The 26,110-nt window shown below is 36.4% G+C and overlaps 2 protein-coding genes across 3 annotated transcripts in view; both read right to left on the reverse strand.

Annotated features, from left to right (window-relative positions):
- Positions 1-1,554: 1,554 nt before the first annotated feature.
- On the reverse strand, positions 1,555-8,873 carry LOC117329901 (spermatogenesis-associated protein 4-like). 2 transcript variants are annotated; one of them, XR_004533286.1, is made up of 7 exons: positions 8,723-8,841; positions 5,359-5,488; positions 4,194-4,312; positions 3,784-3,946; positions 3,185-3,371; positions 2,178-2,914; positions 1,555-2,015 (listed from the first exon to the last, which is right to left on the reverse strand). XR_004533286.1 is itself a non-coding variant. In XM_033888121.1 (6 exons), exons 1-6 carry the CDS (start codon positions 8,797-8,799, stop codon positions 2,811-2,813), a joined length of 780 nt encoding a protein of 259 aa, XP_033744012.1. In that variant the 5' UTR covers positions 8,800-8,873; the 3' UTR covers positions 1,555-2,810. The 2 variants fall into 2 exon arrangements, 1 of the variants encoding a protein (XP_033744012.1); XM_033888121.1 differs by having other exon boundaries at positions 1,555-2,914; positions 8,723-8,873.
- A 7,903-nt stretch (positions 8,874-16,776) lies between these two features.
- The window catches only part of LOC117330222 (histidine--tRNA ligase, cytoplasmic-like), a 33,610-nt gene continuing 24,276 nt past the window's right edge, over positions 16,777-26,110 (reverse strand). The window contains exons 9-13 of the mRNA XM_033888443.1: positions 22,404-22,496; positions 21,214-21,395; positions 20,631-20,747; positions 20,220-20,366; positions 16,777-17,418 (exon numbers count right to left, since the gene is read on the reverse strand). Coding sequence (XP_033744334.1) covers positions 17,356-17,418; positions 20,220-20,366; positions 20,631-20,747; positions 21,214-21,395; positions 22,404-22,496 — 602 coding nt within the window. The 3' untranslated portion in view covers positions 16,777-17,355. The remainder of the gene's footprint in view (positions 17,419-20,219; positions 20,367-20,630; positions 20,748-21,213; positions 21,396-22,403; positions 22,497-26,110) is intronic.

Genomic DNA, 26,110 nt, shown 5'->3' on the forward strand with positions numbered 1-26,110 from the left:
CCTCCGTCTGTCTGTTAACATTTTTATTATTTGTTTGTTAGCGGTCCAAATCGTCCTCCGTCTGTCCGTTAACATTATTATTATTTGTTTGTTAGCGGTCCAAATCGTCCTCCGTCTGTCTGTTAACATTATTATTATTTGTTTGTTAGCGGTCCGAATCGTCCTTCGTCTGTCTGTTAACATTATTATTATTGGTTTGTTAGCGGTCCAAATCGTCCTCCGTCTGTCCGTTAACATTGTTATTATTGGTTTGTTAGCGGTCCAAATCGTCCTCCGTCTGTCTGTTAACATTGTTATTATTTGTTTGTTAGCGGTCCAAATCGTCCTCCGTCTGTCTGTTAACATTATTATTATTTGTTTGTTAGCGGTCCAAATCGTCCTCCGTCTGTCTGTTAACATTGTTATTATTGGTTTGTTAGTGGTCCAAATCCCCTTCGTCTTCATATAAATAACCTTATTATTATTGGTTTGTTATAAGCGGTCCAAATCGCTTTTTGTCCTTCATCTGCCTATAAATAATCTTCTCATTATTATTGGTTTGTTGTAAGCGGTCCAAATCGCCCTTCCTCCTTGGTCTGCGTATTAACAACCTTATTATAAGTATTGGTTTGTTGTAAGCGGTCCAAATCGCCCTTCCTCCTTGGTCTGCGTATTAACAACCTTATTATAAGTATTGGTTTGTTGTAAGCGGTCCAAATCGCCCTTCCTCCTTGGTCTGCGTATAAACAACCTTCTTATTATTATCGGTTTGTTATCGGTTCAAATCGCTCTTCGTCTGCCTGTAAACAATCTTCTTGTTTCCGTTTCTCAGAAAGTCCTTTATAAGATCTTTCTCAAATTTCATGTGTAGGTTCCCTATGGCCCCTTGCTGTGTATATTGAATTTTAAGACTGATCGAAAAATGAAATGGCCACGAGGCAGCCAGTTTGATTTTGACAGGTTGAAGTTGGTTACTGCTATTTCTGACAAGGACGCTACTCTACCTACCATTTTGACGACCTGATCCAGTGTGATTTTGCTATCACAGAACCATTTGAAGTCCTTTCAGAACCATTTGAAGTCCTTGTGTTCCTGACAATCGCTGTCTGTATCGGAGTGCTCTGACACCACTCTCTGTTGAAAGCCGTTAAACAACACTAATCTATGATCTACAAATGGTTTTTATGTCATCTAGGATGACCTATTGCCATACGTTTGTATGTTGTCGTCAGCTCTGACCTGTTTTTAACATTTTGGACATCTGAAGATAAACATTGTCCAACATTACCACGTGTCTGGTAGTAAGCCTACCCATATATAAATCAATCTGTTGGACCTTCATGAAATATTGTGTCAAAATTTTCACTTCAGGGGGGCAAATGTGGCCCTTAAACCTTGAGTGATGACCAACACAATATAATGAGGTGATTTTATGATACTGGGGTGTAAATATGATCAAAATCTGTTGTCCGATGTCTTCACACGATATATCATTATTCCTTCAGAACTAGATGGGGATAGATGAAATATATTAACTTCTCTAAAAGTTCCGATTAACATGTACAAGGCTATAAATGTTCAGTTTTCATATGTTTATTTTTTTTACAAATATGAATCATTCATAACAAAACAAAAATTGCAGTAAAGGCATGTTGTCTTCATTACGACGGCTCTTACAAAGAGGAATCCTCTCCCATCATATACATGTACTCGACTTATTCTAATAGTTCTCGGAAACATTTTTAAATATTGAAGTACTTTTTACAAAATGAATTTCTACTTATCACATCTGTTTGTACAGAAGAACATGATTGACTCTGTGATATCTTGGACAGATATTGTGGCACAAATTGATAATAAACTTTATCAGATACAACATTGTTGTGGCACTCCAATCTCACAATGAAAAATAGGATTTTAATAATATCACATCATTATCAATACCAAGCTCAACTCCAGAAATTGTCAGACATGATTACATACAAACGATATACCTGTACACCTTTATAATCTGTACACCTTTATAACTTGCACACCTTTATAATGTACACCTTTATAATGTACACCTTTATAATCTGTACACCTATAATCTGTACACCTTTATAACTTGTACACCTTTATAATCTGTACACCTTTATAATCTGTACACCTTTATAACTTGTACACCTATAATCTGTACACCTTTATAACTTGTACACCTTTATAATCTGTACACCTTTATAATCTGTACACCTATAATCTGTACACCTTTATAATCTGTACACCTTTATAACTTGTACACCTATAATCTGTACACCTTTAAGACTTGTACATCTTTATAATTTGTACATCTTTATAACTTGTACATCTTTATAACTTGTAAACCTTTATAACTTTTACTCTCTGTAATATTCTTTACTTCCCAGATAAAGTTTAGATTGTGTCGTCCCGTACCGATGTACCATAAGTTGTATCACAGATATAGGTATAACATTAAGTTGATGAGATATTTTTTGCGGTTATAATCGAACCACACAGATTAACATATATACCAGCTCCCTAAAGTTTGTATCAATAAATAGTCAATTTACATCCTTCAAACTCCAGACGGCTACCAAACAGGACCTGACAAACAGGTGATCCTACAGCAGGACTTCACACAGTTACAGCTATATATAACCTGGGCATTGTAGAGTTGTCTCCCTTGACTATTATAAAGTTGTCTCCCTTGACTGATATGGTCTCATGAAGATCACTTGCAAAGGTTTCACAGAAGATCCAATTTAAAGATCTTTCATATGTTCATTTAATCAAATTTCTGCACATTTAACTGACTTTGTAGAATAATTTGTTTAGAAACCCTGGACAGGCATATTATAAAGTGCTGACTTGTCCAACTGGTTCACCTGTATCTCTTTAAACTGTACACTTGGTTCACGGGAGTACGCCGGTAATTCTGGAGGAAAAAAATTACAAGGTTACTATATATTTAAACACTTTACTTTGTGAGGGGTTTTAGTACATTACATACAAAAATGTAATATAATTGTCTTTTAATTTCTAGATACTCTTACTAGTGTTACACTGTATTTCAATTATTCACTGAAAAATCTGAAATAATTCAAAATTATTCTGCAATACTTTGTAGTAAAATATCAGATAAATCCAGTGAAACTCCAATAATTCTGATAGTTAGGAAAAAAATCATTCTGCAATGTATGTGTACCTGGGTGGGGTCCATCCTTGCCGATGGAGTCCAGTGTTCTGTCTGTTTCATATGTGAGTTGTTTTGGCTGTACAGGAGGTCTACGTAAGCTCCTCTCTCCAAGCGTTGGCTTCACATTAAATCGTACAGGGTTCTCGTACCGCTCCTGACGCCGATGTTCTATGTGGTCGTTGATAATTTTTTGTGACTACAACAGAGAATACAATGTAGCTGGACAGAGGTGGAGTTTCTGTTTCTTCTTAACTTTGATGGATGCTTGTCAGATTACAAAAGCAAACAAGAATTCCACGGAAGTAGATGTATCGCCTGCGCAGCAAGTTGAGTGATTGCAAAGAAAAAGATATATTTTTCACTTCAAGAAATAATTTTAAAAGCAATACAAAGCAGGAACTTTGGGTAAATGAGCCTCTCGAGAAGTTTGAGCTTGATCAGCCGACGCCCACATAGTGATACCTATAAGTTGCCTGCTTTTTGCAGATGACACAAAAAGTAATCAAGAGGATATTTCGTAGAAAAAAAACCTTTCTCCAAATCTTAACGCTTCAATAATGAAAATTATCACTTTGAAGTTGAGATTTTGGTCAGTTAAGAAATATTACCTTTTGAGCGCTGAGGATGAGGTTTTGGTCCGCCATTGTTTCTGTGATCCTGAGGTTATTTTTCACGGCTTTAGAGGCTGTTGATCGGGCATGCATGGGTAATCGGTTCTGATATGCTCGGTCGGTAAAATCAATTTCATCGTCCTTTGTTTGTTTTCGAACTCTACAATAAAACATTTACAAACTAATGTTATTTAAAGCTTAAGTAAATATAAAGAAATTCAATGTAATTGTAACAACAAAACCACTTTGTCAAACTAATACTGTGGTGGACGATACACTAGCTTGTCTTCCATTAGATAAAGAGTTTAACTAATTGATGATGAATTAAGGTCCCTGCCAAAATTAACACTGAGCAACAAATGCTAATATTATACAAAATATTGGTAAGATTTTAAAAAAGAGCATACTTTCTGTTGGTTAAAATTTCATAAATGCGTTCCGTTAGAAGTGTGGAGGCCCCCTCCTTACAATGGATAGTTCCTTCTAACAACTCCTCCGCTATATCCAGGTTGTGTCTTTTAATGAACTGAAAAATTAGTGAAAAAATAGTGAATTTATGACACGTTTGATTAAAACAAAAGAAAATTTGGATAGTACCTTTAGAAAATTTTGAAATTTAAAAGCACATTCTATTGTCAACTGCATGTATACATGGCAGAACTAGGCTAGGCTGAAATACAACAGATCTATAATACACACCAGTCAGCTAGGCTGAAATACAACAGATCTATAATACACATCAGTCAGCTAGGCTGAAATACAACAGATCTATAATACACATCAGTCAGCTAGGCTGAAATACAACAGATCTATAATACACATCAGTCAGCTAGGCTGAAATACAACAGATCTATATAATACACACCAGTCAGCTAGTCTGAAATACAACAGATCTATAATACACACCAGTCAGCTAGTCTGAAATACAACAGATCTATATAATACACACCAGTCAGCTAGGCTGAAATACAACAGATCTATAATACACACCAGTCAGCTAGGCTGAAATACAACAGATCTATAATACACACCAGTCAGCTAGGCTGAAATACAACAGATCTATATAATACACATCTGTCAGACTGATATTAGGATCTTTACCAAGTTGACATTAGGATCTTAACCAGGTTAACATTAGGATCTTAACCAGTTTGACATTAGGATCTTAACCAGGTTGACATTATGATATTTACCAGGTTGGTATTAGGGTCTTAACCAGGTTGGTATTAGGATCTTAACCAGGTTGGTATTAGGATCTTAACCAGGTTGACATTAGGATCTTTACCAGGATGACATTGGGATCTTAACCAGTTTGACATTAGGATATTAATCAGGTTGACATTAGGATATTAACCAGGCTGACATTAAGATATTAACCAGGTTGACATTAGGATCTTTACTATTGTTGATATTTGGGATCTTTACAAGGTTGACATAAGGATCTTTACAAGGTTGACATAAGGATCTTTACAAGGTTGACATTAGGATCTTTACCAGACTGACATTGCTTTATTTAAATTTCAATGCTCACAATTCTGATTAAACAAATTTCCCTTGTAAAAAAAAACTTACCAGTTTGAGTAAACTCCAATTTCTTAACTTTGAGTCTAATGAAGTTCCATTGTTATAAGAGTGCATCTGAATGTCCTGTGGGAAGTACCATGAAAATATCTCCGCCACGAGGTATCCATTTGTCAGGTCCCTGTGAACAATGACATCATCATTAGAATAAAGATAAATATTCTCACAGGATGATCCTGTAGGGCAGTACACCTCGGGTTACACCTCGGGTTACACAGACATAATTACACACAATAATGTATTGTTATGTTGATGTAGGGCAGTACACCTCGGGTTACACAGACATAATTACACACAATGATGTATTGTTATGTTGATGTAGGGCAGTACACCTCAGGTTACACAGACATAATTACACACAATATGTATTGTTATGTTGATGTAGGGCAGTACACCTCGGGTACACAGACATAATTACACACAATGATGTATTGTTATGTTGATGTAGGGCAGTACACCTCGGGTTACACAGACATAATTACATACAATAATGTATTGTTATGTTGATGTAGGGCAGTACACCTCGGGTTACACAGACATAATTACATACAATAATGTATTGTTATGTTGATGTAGGGCAGTACACCTCGGGTTACACAGACATAATTACACACATAATGTATTGTTATGTTGATGTAGGGCAGTACACCTCGGGTTACACAGACATAATTACATACAATAATGTATTGTTATGTTGATGTAGGGCAGTACACCTCGGGTTACACAGACATAATTACACACAATAATGTATTGTTATGTTGATGTAGGGCAGTACACCTCAGGTTACACAGACATAATTACACACAATAATGTATTGTTATGTTGATGTAGGGCAGTACACCTCGGGTTACACAGACATAATTACACACAATAATGTATTGTTATGTTGATGTAGGGCAGTACACCTCGGGTTACACAGACATAATTACACACAATAATGTATTGTTATGTTGATGTAGGGCAGTACACCTCGGGTTACACAGACATAATTACACACAATAATGTATTGTTATGTTGATGTAGGGCAGTACACCTCAGGTTACACAGACATAATTACACACAATAATGTATTGTTATGTTGATGTAGGGCAGTACACCTCAGGTTACACAGACATAATTACACACAATATTGTATTGTTATGTTGATGTAAGCCAGTACACCTCGGGTTACACAGACATAATTACATGCAATAATGTATTGTTATGTTGATGTAGGGCAGTACACCTCGGGTTACACAGACATAATTACACACAATGATATATTGTTACGTTGATGTAGGGCAGTACACCTCGGGTTACACAGACATAATTACATACAATAATGTATTGTTATGTTGATGTAGGGCACGCGCAGTACACCTCAGGTTACACAGACATAATTACACACAATAATGTATTGTTATGTTGATGTATTGTTTCTGTTGCAAAATTCAATTGTTGTAAATAGGGCATCAGTTGTTGTTGGTAATATATTGGAAAGTGAGAGTAAAACACTGATTGGCTAACAGATAATGGACTAAAAATCACACCTTGGAAGTTGTTGACAGTGTGTTTACACCGGAAATTAAGTTTTTCCTACAGCAAAAAATGGTGCATCATAGTGAAGGTAAGATTGTGGGAAAACTTTATGTACAACTTATGTCAAAACAAGATTAATTCAGTCTTTGAGATATTTAATTTCAAATAGGTTTCAGAAAAAAAATTGTGTAGAAAATTGTGTCATAATGGGTCAAATATCATGATATTTTGCATTTTTTTTTTAGGTTTTTTGAAGTCGTTACCATGGTATTCACAGCTAGGTCTTAAAAACATAGAAAAAATATGTTTACTTATCCTTCAGAGCTATATTAAAATAGCCAATGTTGTACAGATTACAAATATATAGACTTTGTTAGAGGTAATATGTAGGGTTATCTGGCAATGTTCACATATCTAATACATGAATCAGGTGCCTTATTTTTCAGAATCGGGCATTTTTACTGTACACTGCTACCTCAAAACACTCAAGGGAGGAGGGGGGGATTGGGTGGCCTACTCATTAGCTTCGCTTGCGTGGATACAACTTGCTGTTGTTTGGCTTTCATTAGAACTACTATATATATACATACATAGACTCCTTTCAACCAACTTAAGAAAACAACTGTCAATTTGCTGACATGATTGCGTCGCATTCATCTTGTTAATAAGTTTCATGAATCAACTGTTTTTGTTTATTGAAAGCTTTGAAATGGACACAGAACTTAGGAGAATGCCGGAATGATAAAAAAAAAAAAAGTAAAACAACATAATCCCAAAAATCAGTGCTTTAAAATATAACATATCATCATGATATTTTAATAGGATATTTCAATCTCAGTCTTAGTGTCTGATCACCTTAATATTATTTTTTAAAAGTTTGATTTTTTAGTCAATCATTTAAAAAAAAATAATTTGTGACTTTTTTTATCACATACAGTAATTCTAACACCTTACTGAGCAGTACTAGTACTAACAGTAGATATGAGAGTTAAAATGTGTGTGACAAATAAAAGCAACTAGTGTCTATATTTTTTGTGCCATTTTAAATTCATGAGAACGTACAATGTATGGAGGGGGGGTTTCGAACGCCTGTTAGCGCTCCTGCACATCTACAGGGATATGACAATAAAAAAAAGACGATGCTGTTAACACTTTTGACAGTCAAAAAAACATAAAAATGATTTTGCATTAATTTAAAATATTGTAGCATGTAATTTATTTTATGATGAATCTATATATTGCTAGCAGCTGAATATTTGATGAGGATTTTAATTACAACTTTAAACTGTAAACTATAAATGCTTGCCTGTGAATCATGTATATCATGTAAATAACGATAACGATAAGACGCTAGATTGTTTTATCATCAGTTCATTTTGTTTGTATTCTAATATTTAGGTTAAATGTCACGTCTCAATAGGAAAAAAACAAACCCATTTTCGCCCTAGATAACATGCTGAAATTCATTGAAAAAGCTATTCTCAGGAAGGAAAATACACCCCCCCCCCCCCCCCCCCTTTCCGTATTAAATTCAAACACTCGCGCCTTCAATTCGTTTTGTGAAAGTTCTAAGTATGTGTACAGTAGAGTTTCGCCGATAAAATAAGAGCACGGGCCCTATCCTATTTACACATTGTTCTCAAAAATCAAGAAATTCTCTTATCTAGATAAATGCATTATTTCATGTTCAATAAAACAGAAGAATACTGTACAGCACTGTCTCAGTACAGAAAATAAATCGCTTTCCTATGTGACTTGAACAAGTCTTTCGCGTGGAACTTTGACATCTATTCCGACCTATATATATACATTTTGGCCATTTAAAACAAATATTTACCACTTAGGCGTCTTTATTTGCCACGTGAGGTCCAGGCTCTGGATCCATTTGAGAACTTCTCGAGGTAAACCAGACATCTTTACCTTCCGATTCCTTTTGTTGTCATGAGCAACAAAATAGGAACCAATCTAGGTCAATTGTGTGCTTGAAATAATTGATAGAGCTGTATAAAGCGTCACTTTAACAGAGATGACAACAAACGACATTCTAAATCAAAATATCAAGGCGAGAGCGGTACGAACTATCCGGAAACAAGAGCTTTTGGAGAACAGCATAGCTCGTGTCACAAATGTTAGTCAATAAATGATTAAAATATTTTAATTGACATGGTTTGGCAAACTGCATTAATAATATCAATATTGTTTACTTGATCAGATTGTGTATTGTGTATTCATGCAATTTTCAAAACTATACCAATTTATATATACTGAAAATAACAGTGTATGTAAATTATTTATAAACAAACATTCGGGATACAAGCTATACTGTTGTAAATTGAATAAATATACTAAATAATTGCTTTTGGACCTATTTCTTTATTTTTTGATAAAATATTATCCTAATGAGAGTTGTCTCCCTTGAAGAATGTGGAACCGTATAAATTGTCCTTATGTGACCATTTTCACATTTCTTTTTCAGTTTCACTCTAAGAAGGGATAGTGTAACTCCAAAGGGTATCTTTTACCAAATATCAGCAACCTAGTACAATTATAAAGTGATGTGTTAATAGCTTTCAACACTTGCACAAAAAAAATTAAAATTTTGTTTTTTTTCTTCAAAACAATCTTTCAATTGAACTCCAGCAAAGAATAGTTTAACCCCCACAGGGACCCTAATACCATATATTACTATGCCTTTCAAAACTCGCAATATAAACATAACGCAAAAATGTTCTAAGTTTAAAAAAAAAGATTTAAAAAGAAAAAATCCATTTTTTTTAGTTTAATTCCAGCAGGGGATAGTTTAACTCCATAGGGACTCTATTGCCAAGTATCAGCACCCTAGTACAATTATAAAGTGATATATTAAAACCTCTTAACACTTGCACCAAAAACTTAACGCAGAAATATTCTAAGTCCAAAAATTTAAAAAATTCTGGTTTTTCCCCAAAAAAATCTTTTAGTTTAACTCTGGCAGGGGATAGTCTAACCCCAGAGGGACTCTATTGCCAGTTATCAGCACCCTAGTACAATTATGAAGTGGTGTATTAATACCTTTCAACACTTGCACCAAAAACTTAACGCAAACATTTTCTAAGTCCAAAAATTTTAAAAAATCTGTTTTTTTTTCTCCAAAAAATCTTTTAGTTTAACTCCGGCAGGGGATAGTTTGACCCCCACAGGGACCATATTACCATAAATTACTATGCCTTTCAACACTTGCACTAAAAATTTAACATTTGGAAAACCTTCTTCGAAGAGACGAGCTAAAAATGGAATACCTGTATAAAACTTGTTAGATTTTATTTGATTCATTTTAATCCTAAATACATCGCCTACTTAGAACCAGGGTCATATTAATCCTAAATACATCGCCTACTTAGAACCAGGGTCATATTAATCCTAAATACATCGCCTACTTAGAACCAGGGTCATATTAATCCTAAATACATCGCCTACTTAGAACCAGGGTCATATTAATCCTAAATACATCGCCTACTTAGAACCAGGGTCATATTAATCCTAAATACATCGCCTTCTTAGAACCAGGGTCATATTAATCCTAAATACATCGCCTACTTAGAACCAGGGTCATATTAATCCTAAATACATCGCCTACTTAGAACCAGGGTCATATTAATCCTAAATACATCGCCTACTTAGAACCAGGGTCATATTAATCCTCAATACATCGCCTACTTAGAACCAGGGTCATATTAATCCTAAATACATCGCCTACTTAGAACCAGGGTCATTTTAATCCTAATTACATCGCCTACTTAGAACCAGGGTCATATTAATCCTAAATACATCGCCTACTTAGAACCAGGGTCATTTTAATCCTAAATACATCGCCTACTTAGAACCAGGGTCATATTAATCCTAAATACATCGCCTACTTAGAACCGGGGTCATATTAATCCTAAATACATCGCCTACTTAGAACCGGGGTCATATTAATCCTAAATACATCGCCTACTTAGAACCGGGGTCATATTAATCCTAAATACATCGCCTACTTAGAACCAGGGTCATATTCACAGGATCCACTTTTTATTGACCTTTTCAACCAAATGTTAATTAGTTCTGACCCAATGACCTTGACCTTTAGTCAGCTGACTCCTTGTTTAATTCTGAACATATTTGCTTCATAATGTCTTAACAAAATGTTCATCAGTTAAAGATACAAATGTGACCTTGACTTTTGACACCATGACCTTGATCTTTCGTCAGTTGACTCTTTAAGTGAATCACTGAGGGGTTTCAAAATGGCCTCAGAAGTAAATACGCCTAAAAGACGAAAGGTACATGTAACAGGATAACTTGTATGTGCTATTGGTAGCCTACGTTGTCTTACATTTAAAAACAGGCATTTAATTCCAAACATGTACATACAAAACAATATATAGTGCTTTTTTTGTGCCATAAATTAAAATGTATGATGATGGGGGATAATGCTACATTTGTAGCCATACTATATCAATTTTTTTATTGAGGAAAATAAACATATACATGTTAGAGATCATGGGCCGGTTGTTCGAACGTTCATTAAAAGATAATGATGAATTAAACCTTCATTAAACCTTCATTAAATGTCATGACGTCATTTGCAAAATTATGACGTTGCACAAACGGTTATTAATGCATACATTAGCGGCTCATTAAAGCTTATTTAATCACTGATATTTAAAGATGGTTGGGGGCCTCATTAAAACATCATTACTGAAAATGGCGATGAATATTATGTTTGATGTACTTAGAAGACAGCACAGTCAGCTATCCCATCGAGATTTTTCCGTGTCAGATGATTATACCGAAAACCAAGTCCGAGCGAGATGCCGGTTTTGTCCAGAAAAGATCGTTTTAACCGTAGATTTAGTAAGAGATTAACTGGAGAGAGCTATGAATAGGAGTAAAATATAGGTAACATCGCTAAAGTGGTCACTCTGCTTTACTTATATAGTAAGGGAATATATGTGTTTCCTTTCATTACTTCTATTTAATGAAAAATAATTACGATGTGACATTGGTGCAGATCAATGTAGATGTAAGAGACACGAATATGAATTAGCATCGGTACTTCAGTATGGTACGGTTGGAGTCATGATAGGACAGGGATGGACCCTCAAAACATCACGGGTATCGTTTCAACAATTAGGCCCCGCATATTTTAAAGTGAACTAGAACTGTCGTCAGGATGGCTGACTAATACCCTCGCAATCTGCATAAGCCAATGGTGAATTGGAACTCTTAATTAGAGGCTAACTAAGATAACCCAGTAATATAGTGGCCAGTTTCCATAGCAACCATAATTTTGAGAAAAAGAAAGTGGCATGCACATCTACACATGGTCCTCTATATTTGTGTGAAGTTTCATTGAAATCAGCAATTCGGTTTAGGAGGAGTTGTCTGGACAAACTTAAAAGTTATGGTTCTTATCAGAAAGCCTGTTTATAGTGACCAGTTGCCATAGCAACCATAATTTTGAGGAAAACAAAGTGGCATGCACATCTACACATGATCATTAATATGTATGTGAAGTTTAATTGGAATCGGCCCATCGGTGTAGGAGGAGTTGTCTGGACAATATGTGTATGTGAAATTTCCACTTTCAAAATGGCTGCCATGTTCCCTGATAACCACAAATATTGTTTCGGTGATGTTTGGTTTACTCATTAAGTCGATAATGAAAGGGTGTTTTTACATTGTTTTAAACAATGTCTGATAGAAAATTTTATTCAAGCTAGAAATTAATTTGTTAACTTTCGTCAAAATGTTTTTTTTTTTTTTTTTTATAAATTCCGCATTGATAGCTATAGTAGGCGTTACAATTTTATCTCAACAACTCTATGTAGAGGAAGGTAGGTATCGCCATATTCCAAGGGCGAATAGAATCTGTCGTTATTGTGACCACCAGGTAGAGGATGAGTTTCATTTTGTTTTAATATGTCCATTCTACAAAGATTATCAAAAGAAGTTCATTATAAATGTATTACTGGAATCGCCCATCTTCATATAAACTTATCCAGCTGTTGTCTGTACGTAACAGGAAAGAGCTTTGTAATTTAGGGAAGTACTTGAAAAGGTATTTTACAGCACATACATTCTAGATCATAGCTTTAGCTTATTTTATTTTCACTCATATTAGTTTCTAGGTTTACCAACATGATAGCCGTCTATCCCCTGACTACACTATTGTATACTCCACTCACTCATTCATTCGATATTGCCGCTCAGAAATGTCATAACATCTGTAACCTTACTGTAATAGTTATTTTCAATGATATATTGTTATAGATCTACTGTATATGTAAAGTAATTATATTAATGCTTTCCATCTGTCGTTAATTATTGTATGATGTAATATTTTTAAAAAAGTTTTAGATTATGAGCCATTGAATACACCTTAAACAGCATAAGCTAAAAATTGTCATAGAACAATGAAAATTGATATCAGTGTTGAGCAATATATGTCAAGGTAACCTACTTTTCAATGATTGTCGTAGGGCAATGGCAATGGAAATAGATATACAGGATGAACAATAAAAGCCTTTAATTTTGCAAAATTAGGCAAAGGAGGTGGTGCGCAGGAGGGCTAAATCGGCCCACAGCGATTTTTTTCCCGGAAACATATTTTTGTCAAAAGCATAATATCCCCGATTATGTGGGAGGAATTAATTTCAAGTCCTCAATGTATATATTCTTTTTTTGGTGATTTCATTATTTCCCCATCAAACTGCATAAGAAGCTAATGTTTTGACCACTAACTATTATAGAACATATTTTTATTTCCTATTTGTATATGAATCATCACGCTCCGTGACACTTAGATTAAATTTCAGCCTAATTTGATGTCTTCTTTGTGAAAATCATTGTTTTTAACTTTTCATTTAAAGTCTAATACCACAAAGTTATTGATGGAGTACTATCAAAATTTCAGGTTAGAAATAGTCTATGGATATTCATAAACATTTAATGAAACAAATTTATTTGGTGAATTACTGGATATGCCAAGATTTTATTATTGTTAAATGCATGCACCCCCAATTTTGGACAACATATCAAAGTACCGAAAGTACTGAAAATAGAGACAAATGCTAAAAATCCAACAAAAATAACAATGCAATCAGACTTTACTGCTTGTGTCAGACAGGGTGCTCCTTTTTAACCCTTGGTTTTTTAATACAATTTACTTCATGACCTTTCTTTGTATGCAAAAATCTTTTGTTATCCAGTAAGTTTTGATGATTTTTTTTGGTTTTTTGGTTGTGTATTAAGATTAATATGCAAACATGTATTTTAAAAGCAAAATTTGATAGTACTCCAACGATTATTACATTTTATCTACTTAACAAATAAAAGAAAATTTCAAGAAGGTAAATTTCTAACTGAAAATTTTGCTAAAAAAGCTGTAATTACACTTTCTATTATACAAATTCATGCTAAACACACATGTTTTTATAAAATATAACATCACATGAGACTATCAATGCATTATGAAATTTATCAAGTACTTTTGTACAAGAAATATATTTAATTTAAAAGGGAGGGTACACTTTTTTTACAGAAATCATGTTAGGTGGCGCTGCGTATACAGCATTTGCCAATTTTCGTTTTAGTGTCTAAAATGACATGTATTTGGTAAAAGTCTATCATAATATCATGCATAAAATAAGATTCGGCCGTAGGCCGCCATGCACCACCTCCTTTGCCCTAATTTTCTAATAATTGTCCCTTGGCAATAAAAATGATATATATAATGAACAATGGAATTTTTTTATGAGCTTAAAATTCACAAACTGAGGCCATTGTAACCTACTTTACATAGGATGATGAAAATTGAAGATGCCAAACTTGAATTTTACAAAATTAGGGAACCCTAACCCTTCAGACTACGTGAGCTAAACTGTAACAAATACTGGACAAACACATATTTCTATGGACAGGCAATGCCATACGAAACATTCCTGAATAATTATTTGAAAGGTCAATACCATATTAAAACACAATACCATACCAACACTTTCTGACAGGTGAAAAAACAAAAAAACAAAAACAACTTAAGAATTTTTCCCAATTTTTTTATTGCATGATTAATTGAAAATTTGTGATAAAACAAATGTATTGTAGCGAAAAGATTTTTTTTCCTGGAAGAAACAGTTGAATATGTTTATTTTCAGCCAAACCCAGATTAAATCATTGGTTAGAAAGAAAACTTTCAGTTTCTAAAACATGTTAGACAAGAGGCCCATTCAGTTAATTTGACCCTTTTGGCGCAATCTTTTGGCTTATTTTGTTTAATGTACATGTCCTATTAACAGCCAAGGTCATTTAAGGACGTGCCAGACTTGTGAGGTGATGCAAAGCCGGAGAACCCAGAGAACGACCATCGGCCTACAGTTAGTACCAGACAACTGCCCCACGTGGGTTTTAAACTCGTAACCCTGAGGTGAAGGGCTGGTGATGAAGTGTCAGGTCACCTTAACCACTCAGTCACCGCGGCTCTTCAATAGAAATCCAACAAATGATAGTCAAAAATGTGATTTCCCTATATATAAACTATAATAAAGTACCCCCTCTCCAGGGTCATCAAATTCACAATGTTGGTAAAGGACATTATATAATTAAGACCCTTTCATCTATGAAGATTATTTGATTTCACAATATTTGGATCCTGAGAAGAAGTTTTTTGAAAATTCAGTCAATTTGACCCATTTTGGCCCCGTTGCTCAGTCCCATGGGGGGTGGATGAAATTGATTCAGGGGTTTCTGAGAAGTCAAAAATGTAAAATTGTTTACGGACGCAGGATGAACAACACACGACGATGGACAAAAGGCGGTTAGAACAGGTCACTTGAGACTTTGTCTCAGCTGACCTAAAAATTCAGACAGGTTACATGGCTTGCTGTAAATGAAGAATTTTGCAGACGAGTTGTACAGTGGTACGATTTCAGAGACACGATATGACCAGTCCGATAATTACAGTGGACCCTCGATAATCCGAACACCTTCGTTCCCAGTCCAAACCGTCCGGATTACGAGTTTTCCGGACTGCCGAATTTCGTGTACCAGGCCAAAAAAATTGTCGTGTAAGAGTTACCTCCCTTGATTATATACAATCTGGGACGTTTCATAAACACGTCTAATTGTCAGTCTTTTTAACAATAAATATACTTATGTTTCTGATATGATTCTTGTTTTGTTTTGTAGAAAGTAAAAAATAAACTATGTTTTTAAAAGAACATGTAAAGTGAAAGTTGTTTTATTTATAGCGGGCATATGTGACCTACAAACAACACACATGTGTCACGTCCCGGAGGTTCACAAACAAGTAGAAATTACAAACGTTAAATACCTTAAATAAAATACCCGGATTTTACAACTTACCGTCAGTCCATGTTTTTTTTATGATTTTTACGTACCAGAAACCCCAAGCTATCTATTTAAAAGTACGCGACACCAGCGAGAACTACCCAAGATGTCCGATAATTATTAAACCCGTATTCACTTAACAATGTGACGCTTAGTTAAGTATCAGACGACTATTGACTAATTTGTGTGTAATCAACCCAGTTCTTGTGATCACTGCTTAATACTTAAATGTGTATGTAATTAATAACATGCATCTTTCAATGAGTCGTCGCTTCACGTAACGGTGTTACAAAGCCGATATCCGTGTTTACCCAATACAAGTGTCAATGATGTTAATTACCGATCATAAATTTATTACATGTATTTGAGATTGATTAATTATCGTATCACGTATTGTATGTTTGTGCATAAATTCTGTAACATTTAGGTTGTAGAGAAAAAGCAATGTACCGTTATAAAAACAAAAGCTACACATTGTAACACAGGTAAACACCCGGGGCTATGACCTGGCAGCGGTCGCTATGACTACGCACAGTGTCAAGCGATAGTCTGTACAGCTGTCGACACGGGTGACTTGCCCCGACATTTTTTTCTCCTCGTGGTGAAAAAATCGTCCGGATTATTGAGGGAAATTTACTAATGAAAAGTATGTTCCGTTCCCAAAATGGGCTTCCGGAATCGGAATCCGAATTTCCGGACTGGTGAGTACAAATAACGTTACGGAAATCCGTTCCCGTGCATTTCCGTCTGGACTGTGAGTTTTCCGGACTATCGGCGTCCGGATTATCGCGGGTCCACTGTATGTATCTACATCACGTAAAGTCACACATTTAATCTAATCATATTGTAGTTTGTAGTTAATTATCCAAACTCCTTTAATCCACTTTAGAAGAGCACTTATCACATCAGTGGTGGTACCATATTCAACATCTGTGGCTGTAACTTGTACCAAACATTGTCTTCATTAAACAAAAGATGAATGTTGATGCTGTGCAAGCCAGGATACAACTGTACAACTGCATCATTGAATCCTGTACTGTTCCTATAGAATCCTAGATCATCTTTCCTTAAATAAGTTAAAAGTGTTGATCCCATTACACACTACGCCATCTTCTCTAACTCAGACTTTATTTCTGCTATCATTTGGTCTCTTGGTACATTTTTCTGAAAAAAAAAAAAAAAAATTGAAAAATTAGTCCTGTTTTATATAATTTTTAAATAATCTGTTCATATTTTATAAGAATAATTTGGAACATACTCCAATAATCCATGAAAACTAGAACACTGACAGGTCTGTAAGGGGGAGTCTTGTGGCAACATATCCCCGTTAATCGTTAGGAAGACTGCCCATATAGCTAAGGTTGACCTTTGACATTTCAACATCACAAGGAAGCATAATATACAATTATGGCCCTCTGTGTCGGGATATATCCAGAATTATGTCCCTGGGAAGGGTTATTTTCCCGAGGGCGTAGCCTTCCCAGGGACATAATTCTGGATATATCCTGACACAGAGGGTCATAATAGTTTTATTATACCGAAAAAGAGCATATTTTGTGGCCTTTTTGGTGTTTAAAGCATCCTTGCTGTCCAATATCGCTGTTATTTCTACTTCTGTTGATCGGCCAAATCGTGATGACACTGCCATTTCAAAAGCCTGTGTTGTTGTTTGTGTTTTTGGAACCAGACGACAACAAACGCAAAAGAGTTCCACTGCCCGACTTCCGATGCAGGCGCGTTCGATGACGAAGGGTTATTCATCGGGCGGAGGGGTTATACACCGGGGTATAATACTCTGCTGCCATGGTTACATGGTTATTCGACGGGTTATACCCCGGCGACGGCATTTGTCAGGGGATATTCGATTTATAAAATGTCAGGTGATATGTTTTCGTCCAATGAAAAGAATTCTAACAAAAGTGAGGTATAATAATATACATTATACATTTACTATGATGTGACTCTTGTTTCCTTCCACCTCCATATTTGCTGGGCTAACATGTTAACAGAAATGTAAATTCTGGCGCAATATTCATTTGTTAATTTTGATTTGTTTTATTTCAATTTAAAAACCTCCGCCATCAAGAGCCAGGGTTGTAGTCAGAGACCTACTTTGTCTTTGAACTTTGGACACAAATGACCTTGACCTTAAATCCATTGAGGGGCTGCTAACTCAGTCGGTTAGAGCATCAGCCAAGTAACTTGAGGTAAAGATCCTGAGAGTTTGACATTCCCTACCCGTGCTGGTTTGTGTTTCTCAGGAAGCTAAGAAATGGACTGTGCTTTCATGGTTGTACCACTTTACCCTATATGCTCTGGATGATGGGTCTCCCGTATGTTGTTCAGTGTGGTAGCCACTACCTACTACAAGGAGACCCAAGCCTTGAAATGACCCTGGAATTAAGGGGAATTAACCCAACAAGCAAACTATAATCAAGTAAATCTTTGATCAATTGACTCAAGCTTTCATTCCAATTTCACTTCATAATATACTAACAAACTGTTCGTCAGTGAAAAATACTAAACCTTTTTTGTTTTATTCTGTCCTAAAATATTCATCAATAAAAAGAAGCCTTTTGTGATATCGCTAGATCCCATACACCCAACTACAGACCCTTCTATACATAGTAATGTGTGACAGATGTGGATGTTATCGGGGAGATTTATACAGAACTTCAGTAGACATGGGCGGTCTTGTTATCAACAGATTTATACTGAACTTAATTAGACATGGGCGGTCTTGTTATCAACAGATTTATACAGAACTTAATTAGACATGGGCGGTCTTGTTATCAACAGATTTATACAGAACTTAATTAGACATGGGGGGTCTTGTTATCAACAGATTTATACAGAACTTCAGTAGACATGGGCGATCTTGTTATCAACAGATTTATACAGAACTTAATTACACATGGGGGGTCTTGTTATCAACAGATTTATACAGAACTTCAGTAGACATGGGCGGTCTTGTTATCAACAGATTTATACAGAACTTCAGTAGACATGGGCGGTCTTGTTATCAACAGATTTATACAGAACTTCAGTAGACATGGGCGGTCTTGTTATCAACAGATTTATACAGAACTTCAGTAGACATGGGCGGTCTTGTTATCAACAGAGTCTCGTAGATGGATATCCTATTAAATACTTTATCTGTATTGTATATCCTGCCTACCTCCTCCAGTGTGACGGTGTTTCTATTAAATCCTCCCGTGTGACGGTGTTTCTATTAAATCCTCCCGTGTGACGGTGTTTCTATTAAATCCTCCAGTGTGACGGTGTTTCTATTAAATCCTCCGGTGTGACGGTGTTTCTATTAAATCCTCCCGTGTGACGGTGTTTCTATTAAATACTTTATCTGTATTGTATATCCTGCCTACCTCCTCCAGTGTGACGGTGTTTCTATTAAATCCTCCGGTGTGACGGTGTTTCTATTAAATCCTCCCGTGTGACGGTGTTTCTATTAAATCCTCCAGTGTGACGGTGTTTCTATTAAATCCTCCCGTGTGACGGTGTTTCTATTAAATCCTCCCGTGTGACGGTGTTTCTATTAAATCCTCCCGTGTGACGGTGTTTCTATTAAATCCTCCCGTGTGACGGTGTTTCTATTAAATCCTCCCGTGTGACTGTGTTTCTATTAAATCCTCCCGTGTGACGGTGTTTCTATTAAATCCTCCCGTGTGACTGTGTTTCTATTAAATCCTCCCGTGTGATGGTGTTTCTATTAAATCCTCCCGTGTGACGGTGTTTCTGTTAAATCCTCCCGTGTGACAGTGTTTCTATTTAATCCTCCCGTGTGACTGTGTTTCTATTAAATCCTCCCGTGTGACGGTGTTTCTATTTAATCCTCCCGTGTGACTGTGTTTCTACTAAATCCTCCCGTGTGACGGTGTTTCTATTAAATCCTCCCGTGTGACGGTGTTTCTATTTAATACTTTATCTGTATTGTATATCCTGCCTACCTCCTCCCGTGTGACGGTGTTTCTCAGCTTTACAAACTGGTTCTCTATCTCGGACTGCCCTATAATAACAGCCAGGGGTATTCCGGCTGTCTCACAGTACTGGAACTGTGTTAAAGGCTTGGGGTTGGCCTTGTACGCCTGCTCTGTCTACAACAGAAAATACAATTACACAGTTGTCAGTGCTCAGATAAAATATTCAATAAATATCAGTGTGAAACCTTTATTTACAGTTAACAGGAAAATGAACTTTTATTTGATTTTGAAAAGGGAAAATAATAACTGGAATACATGTGTTCTTATCAATGTTATATTAATCGTTAATGATCAATTGATAAAAACATTAACTTGTTATTGGAAAGTTTAACTTCGCTTTCATATTCTGAATTTAGAAGTTTTGATTGGGTTATATACCTTGATATTGGCGTCCCACAATTCTCGGCAGAGTTTTAGGCGTTCCTCCAGCAAACCTTTCTGGGCAGACACAACGTAAACCTCAGTCTCTGTGGTTCTGATCTTTGACTTGGCGGCCTAAAAGTAAAAAGGACATAGTCGTCAAGATCCCTCGCCATGCAAATAGTGTATAACATGGAATTAAGTGGGTAACATGCATAAAAACATGAAACACATGACATAGCATTTAGAATCATTACATTTTTATTTGTGTTCAGTTATCAAGTTTCTGTGAAAGTAATCAACATAATTAGTAACAAGTCTACCAAGCCAGTTTCATCAAAATCTGGTAATTCCTTCAATAGATATCGTGCGGAAAAAAATCAGCCAATCAGCTCACTGGAGCCTCATACATGGAATATGACATTCAAACTTGAGGGAGAGGTTGAGGTAATAAGTCAACAAAACAAGTTTTGTCAAAATCCCATCAATCCTTCAATCACTATTTCATGACTAGTAGTGTAAAGTTGACAGACGGCAGATGATGCACCACAGCATCAGCTCACTGGTACTTCTGACCATGTGAGGTAAAAATGATACTTACAATGGCTCTGGCCTCCATGATGGCAAATACCCTCTCTATGCCTATACTAACGCCAACACATGGTACTTTACGACCTTTGGGGTCAAACATTCCAACAAGTCCATCGTATCGTCCTCCTCCTGCCACACTTCCAACGGATACAGTTTCCTCCCCCTTTTTTTTACTTGGGTCGTGGGTAAAACCTGAATATGATAAAACACTTGTGTCGTGGGTAAAACCTGAATATGATAAGACATTTGTGTCGTGGGTAAAACCTGAATATGATAAAACACTTGGGTCGTGGGTAAAACCTGAATATGATAAAACATTTGGGTCGTGGGTAAAACCTGAATATGATAAAATATTTGTGTCGTGGGTAAAACCTGAATATGATAAAATATTTGTGTCGTGGGTAAAACCTGAATATGATAAAATACTTGTGTCGTGGGTAAAACCTGAATATGATAAAATATTTGTGTCGTGGGTAAAACCTGAATATGATAAAACACTTGGGTCGTGGGTAAAACCTGAATATGATAAAACACTTAGGTCGTGGGGTAAAACCTGAATATGATAAAACATTTGGGTCGTGGGTAAAACCTGAATATGATAAAACACTTGGGTCGTGGGTAAAACCTGAATATGATAAAACACTTGGGTCGTGGGTAAAACCTGAATATGATAAAACATTTGGGTCGTGGGTAAAACCTGAATATGATAAAACATTTGTGTCGTGGGTAAAACCTGAATATGATAAAACATTTGTGTCGTGGGTAAAACCTGAATATGATAAAACATTTGGGTCGTGGGTAAAACCTGAATATGATAAAACATTTGGGTCGTGGGTAAAACCTGAATATGATAAAACATTTGGGTCGTTGGTAAAACCTGAATATGGTAAAACATTCGGGTCGCGGGTAAAACCTGAATATGATAAAACATTTGGGGCGTGGGTAAAACCTGAATATGGATAAAACATTTGTGTCGTGGGTAAAACCTGAATATGGTAAAACATTTGTGTCGTGGGTAAAACCTGAATATGATAAAACATTTGTGTCGTGGGTAAAACCTGAATAGGATAAAACATTTGTGTCGTGGGTAAAACCTGAATATGATAAAACATTTGGGTCGTGGGTAAAACCTGATATGATAAAACATCTGTGTCGTGGGTAAAACCTGAATATGATAAAACATTTGGGTTGAGGATTCACCTTTGAGGACTCCCTCGTAGATAACTCTGTATAATAGGACGCGACTCACCTTTGAGGACTCCCTCGTAGATAACTCTGTATAATAGGACGCGACTCACCTTTGAGGACTCCCTCGTAGATAACTCTGTATAATGGGACGCGACTCACCTTTGAGGACTCCCTCGTAGATAACTCTGTATAATAGGGACGCGGACTGAAAACCTTGAGGACTGCGAACTCGTAATAACTCTGTATAATGAGGACGCGACTCACCTTGAGACTCCCCTCGTAGTTACTCTGCATATGGGCTCGCTCACAATTTTGAGGAATCCTCGTAGATAAAATCTGTATAATAGGACGCGATCATCGAGGACTCCTCGTGATCAACTCCTGTAATGTTACCGAGGAACCTGGGTAGCTACGTGTCTGGTTAACCTGCTGTAACTGTGGTTATAGACCTACAGTGTCTGGTTATAAACCTGCTGTAACTATGGTTATAGACCTACAGTGTCTGGTTATAAACCTGCTGTAACTGTGGTTATAGACCTACAGTGTCTGGTTATAAACCTGCTGTAACTGTGGTTATAGACCTACAGTGTCTGGTTATAAACCTGCTGTAACTGTGGTTATAGACCTACAGTGTCTGGTTATAAACCTGCTGTAACTGTGGTTATAGACCTACAGTGTCTGGTTATAAACCTGCTGTAACTGTGGTTATAGACCTACAGTGTCTGGTTATAAACCTGCTGTAACTATGGTTATAGACCTACAGTGTCTGGTTATAAACCTGCTGTAACTGTGGTTATAGACCTACAGTGTCTGGTTATAAACCTGCTGTAACTTTGGTTATAGACCTACAGTGTCTGGTTATAAACCTGCTGTAACTGTGGTTATAGACCTACAGTGTCTGGTTATAAACCTGCTGTAACTGTGGTTATAGACCTACAGTGTCTGGTTATAAACCTGCTGTAACTGTGGTTATAGACCTACAGTGTCTGGTTATAAACCTGCTGTAACTGTGGTTATAGACCTACAGTGTCTGGTTATAAACCTGCTGTAACTGTGGTTATAGACCTACAGTGTCTGGTTATAAACCTGCTGTAACTGTGGTTATAGACCTACAGTGTCTGGTTATAAACCTGCTGTAACTGTGGTTATAGACCTACAGTGTCTGGTTATAAACCTGCTGTAACTGTGGTTATAGACCTACAGTGTCTGGTTATAAACCTGCTGTAACTGTGGTTATAGACCTACAGTGTCTGGTTATAAACCTGCTGTAACTGTGGTTATAGACCTACAGTGTCTGGTTATAAACCTGCTGTAACTGTGGTTATAGACCTACAGTGTCTGGTTATAAACCTGCTGTAACTGTGGTTATAGACCTACAGTGTCTGGTTATAAACCTGCTGTAACTGTGGTTATAGACCTACAGTGTCTGGTTATAAACCTGCTGTAACTGTGGTTATAGACCTACAGTGTCTGGTTATAAACCTGTTGTAACTGTGGTTATAGACCTACAGTGTCTGGTTATAAACCTGTTGTAACTGTGGTTATAGACCTACAGTGTCTGGTTATAAACCTGTTGTAACTGTGGTTATAGACCTACAGTGTCTGGTTATAAACCTGCTGTAACTGTGGTTATAGACCTACAGTGTCTGGTTATAAACCTGTTGTAACTGTGGTTATAGACCTACAGTGTCTGGTTATAAACCTGCTGTAACTGTGGTTATAGACCTACAGTGTCTGGTTATAAACCTGCTGTAACTGTGGTTATAGACCTACAGTGTCTGGTTATAAACCTGCTGTAACTATGGTTGATAGGACCTACAGTGTCTGGTTATAAACCTGCTGTAACTGTGGTTATAGACCTACAGTGTCTGGTTATAAACCTGCTGTAAGTGTGGTTATAGACCTACAGTGTCTGGTTATAAACCTGCTGTAACTATGGTTATAGACCTACAGTGTCTGGTTATAAACCTGTTGTAAGTGTGGTTATAGACCTACAGTGTCTGGTTATAAACCTGCTGTAACTGTGGTTATAGACCTACAGTGTCTGGTTATAAACCTGTTGTAACTATGGTTATAGACCTACAGTGTCTGGTTATAAACCTGTTGTAACTATGGTTATAGACCTACAGTGTCTGGTTATAAACCTGCTGTAACTGTGGTTATAGACCTACAGTGTCTGGTTATAAACCTGCTGTAACTATGGTTATAGACCTACAGTGTCTGGTTATAAATCTGCTGTAACTGTGGTTATAGACCTAGTGTCTGGTTATAAACCTGTTGTAACTGTGGTTATAGACCTACAGTGTCTGGTTATAAACCTGTTGTAACTATGGTTATAGACCTACAGTGTCTGGTTATAAACCTGCTGTAACTGTGGTTATAGACCTACAGTGTCTGGTTATAAACCTGTTGTAACTATGGTTATAGACCTACAGTGTCTGGTTATAAACCTGTTGTAACTGTGGTTATAGACCTACAGTGTCTGGTTATAAACCTGTTGTAACTGTGGTTATAGACCTACAGTGTCTGGTTATAAACCTGCTGTAACTATGGTTATAGACCTACAGTGTCTGGTTATAAACCTGTTGTAAGTGTGGTTATAGACCTACAGTGTCTGGTTATAAACCTGTTGTAAGTGTGGTTATAGACCTAGTGTCTGGTTATAAACCTGCTGTAAGTGTCGTTATAGACCTACAGTGTCTGGTTATAAACCTGCTGTAACTATGGTTATAGACCTACAGTGTCTGGTTATAAACCTGTTGTAAGTGTGGTTATAGACCTAGTGTCTGGTTATAAACCTGTTGTAAGTGTGGTTATAGACCTACAGTGTCTGGTTATAAACCTGCTGTAACTGTGGTTATAGACCTACAGTGTCTGGTTATAAACCTGTTGTAACTATGGTTATAGACCTACAGTGTCTGGTTATAAACCTGCTGTAAGTGTCGTTATAGACCTACAGTGTCTGGTTATAAACCTGCTGTAACTGTGGTTATAGACCTACAGTGTCTGGTTATAAACCTGCTGTAACTTTGGTTATAGACCTACAGTGTCTGGTTATAAACCTGCTGTAACTGTGGTTATAGACCTACAGTGTCTGGTTATAAACCTGCTGTAAATATGGTTATAGACCTACAGTGTCTGGTTATAAACCTGTTGTAACTGTGGTTATAGACCTACAGTGTCTGGTTATAAACCTGTTGTAACTATGGTTATAGACCTACAGTGTCTGGTTATAAACCTGCTGTAACTATGGTTATAGACCTACAGTGTCTGGATATAAACCTGCTGTAACTGTGGTTATAGACCTAGTGTCTGGTTATAAACGTGTGGTAACTGTGGTTATAGACCTACAGTGTCTGGTTATAAACCTGTTGTAACTATGGTTATAGACCTACAGTGTCTGGTTATAAACCTGCTGTAACTGTGGTTATAGACCTAGTGTCTGGTTATAAACCTGCTGTAACTATGGTTATAGACCTAGTGTCTGGTTATAAACCTGCTGTAACTGTGGTTATAGACCTACAGTGTCTGGTTATAAACCTGCTGTAACTGTGGTTATAGACCCACAGTGTCTGGTTATAAACCTGCTGTAACTTTGGTTATAGACCTAGTGTCTGGTTATAAACCTGCTGTAACTGTGGTTATAGACCTACAGTGTCTGGTTATAAACCTGCTGGTTATAGACCTACAGTGTCTGGTTATAAACCTGTTGTAACTGT

Source organism: Pecten maximus, chromosome 6 (genome assembly GCF_902652985.1).
Source record: "Pecten maximus chromosome 6, xPecMax1.1, whole genome shotgun sequence".
NCBI classification, from domain to species: Eukaryota; Metazoa; Mollusca; class Bivalvia; order Pectinida; family Pectinidae; genus Pecten; species Pecten maximus.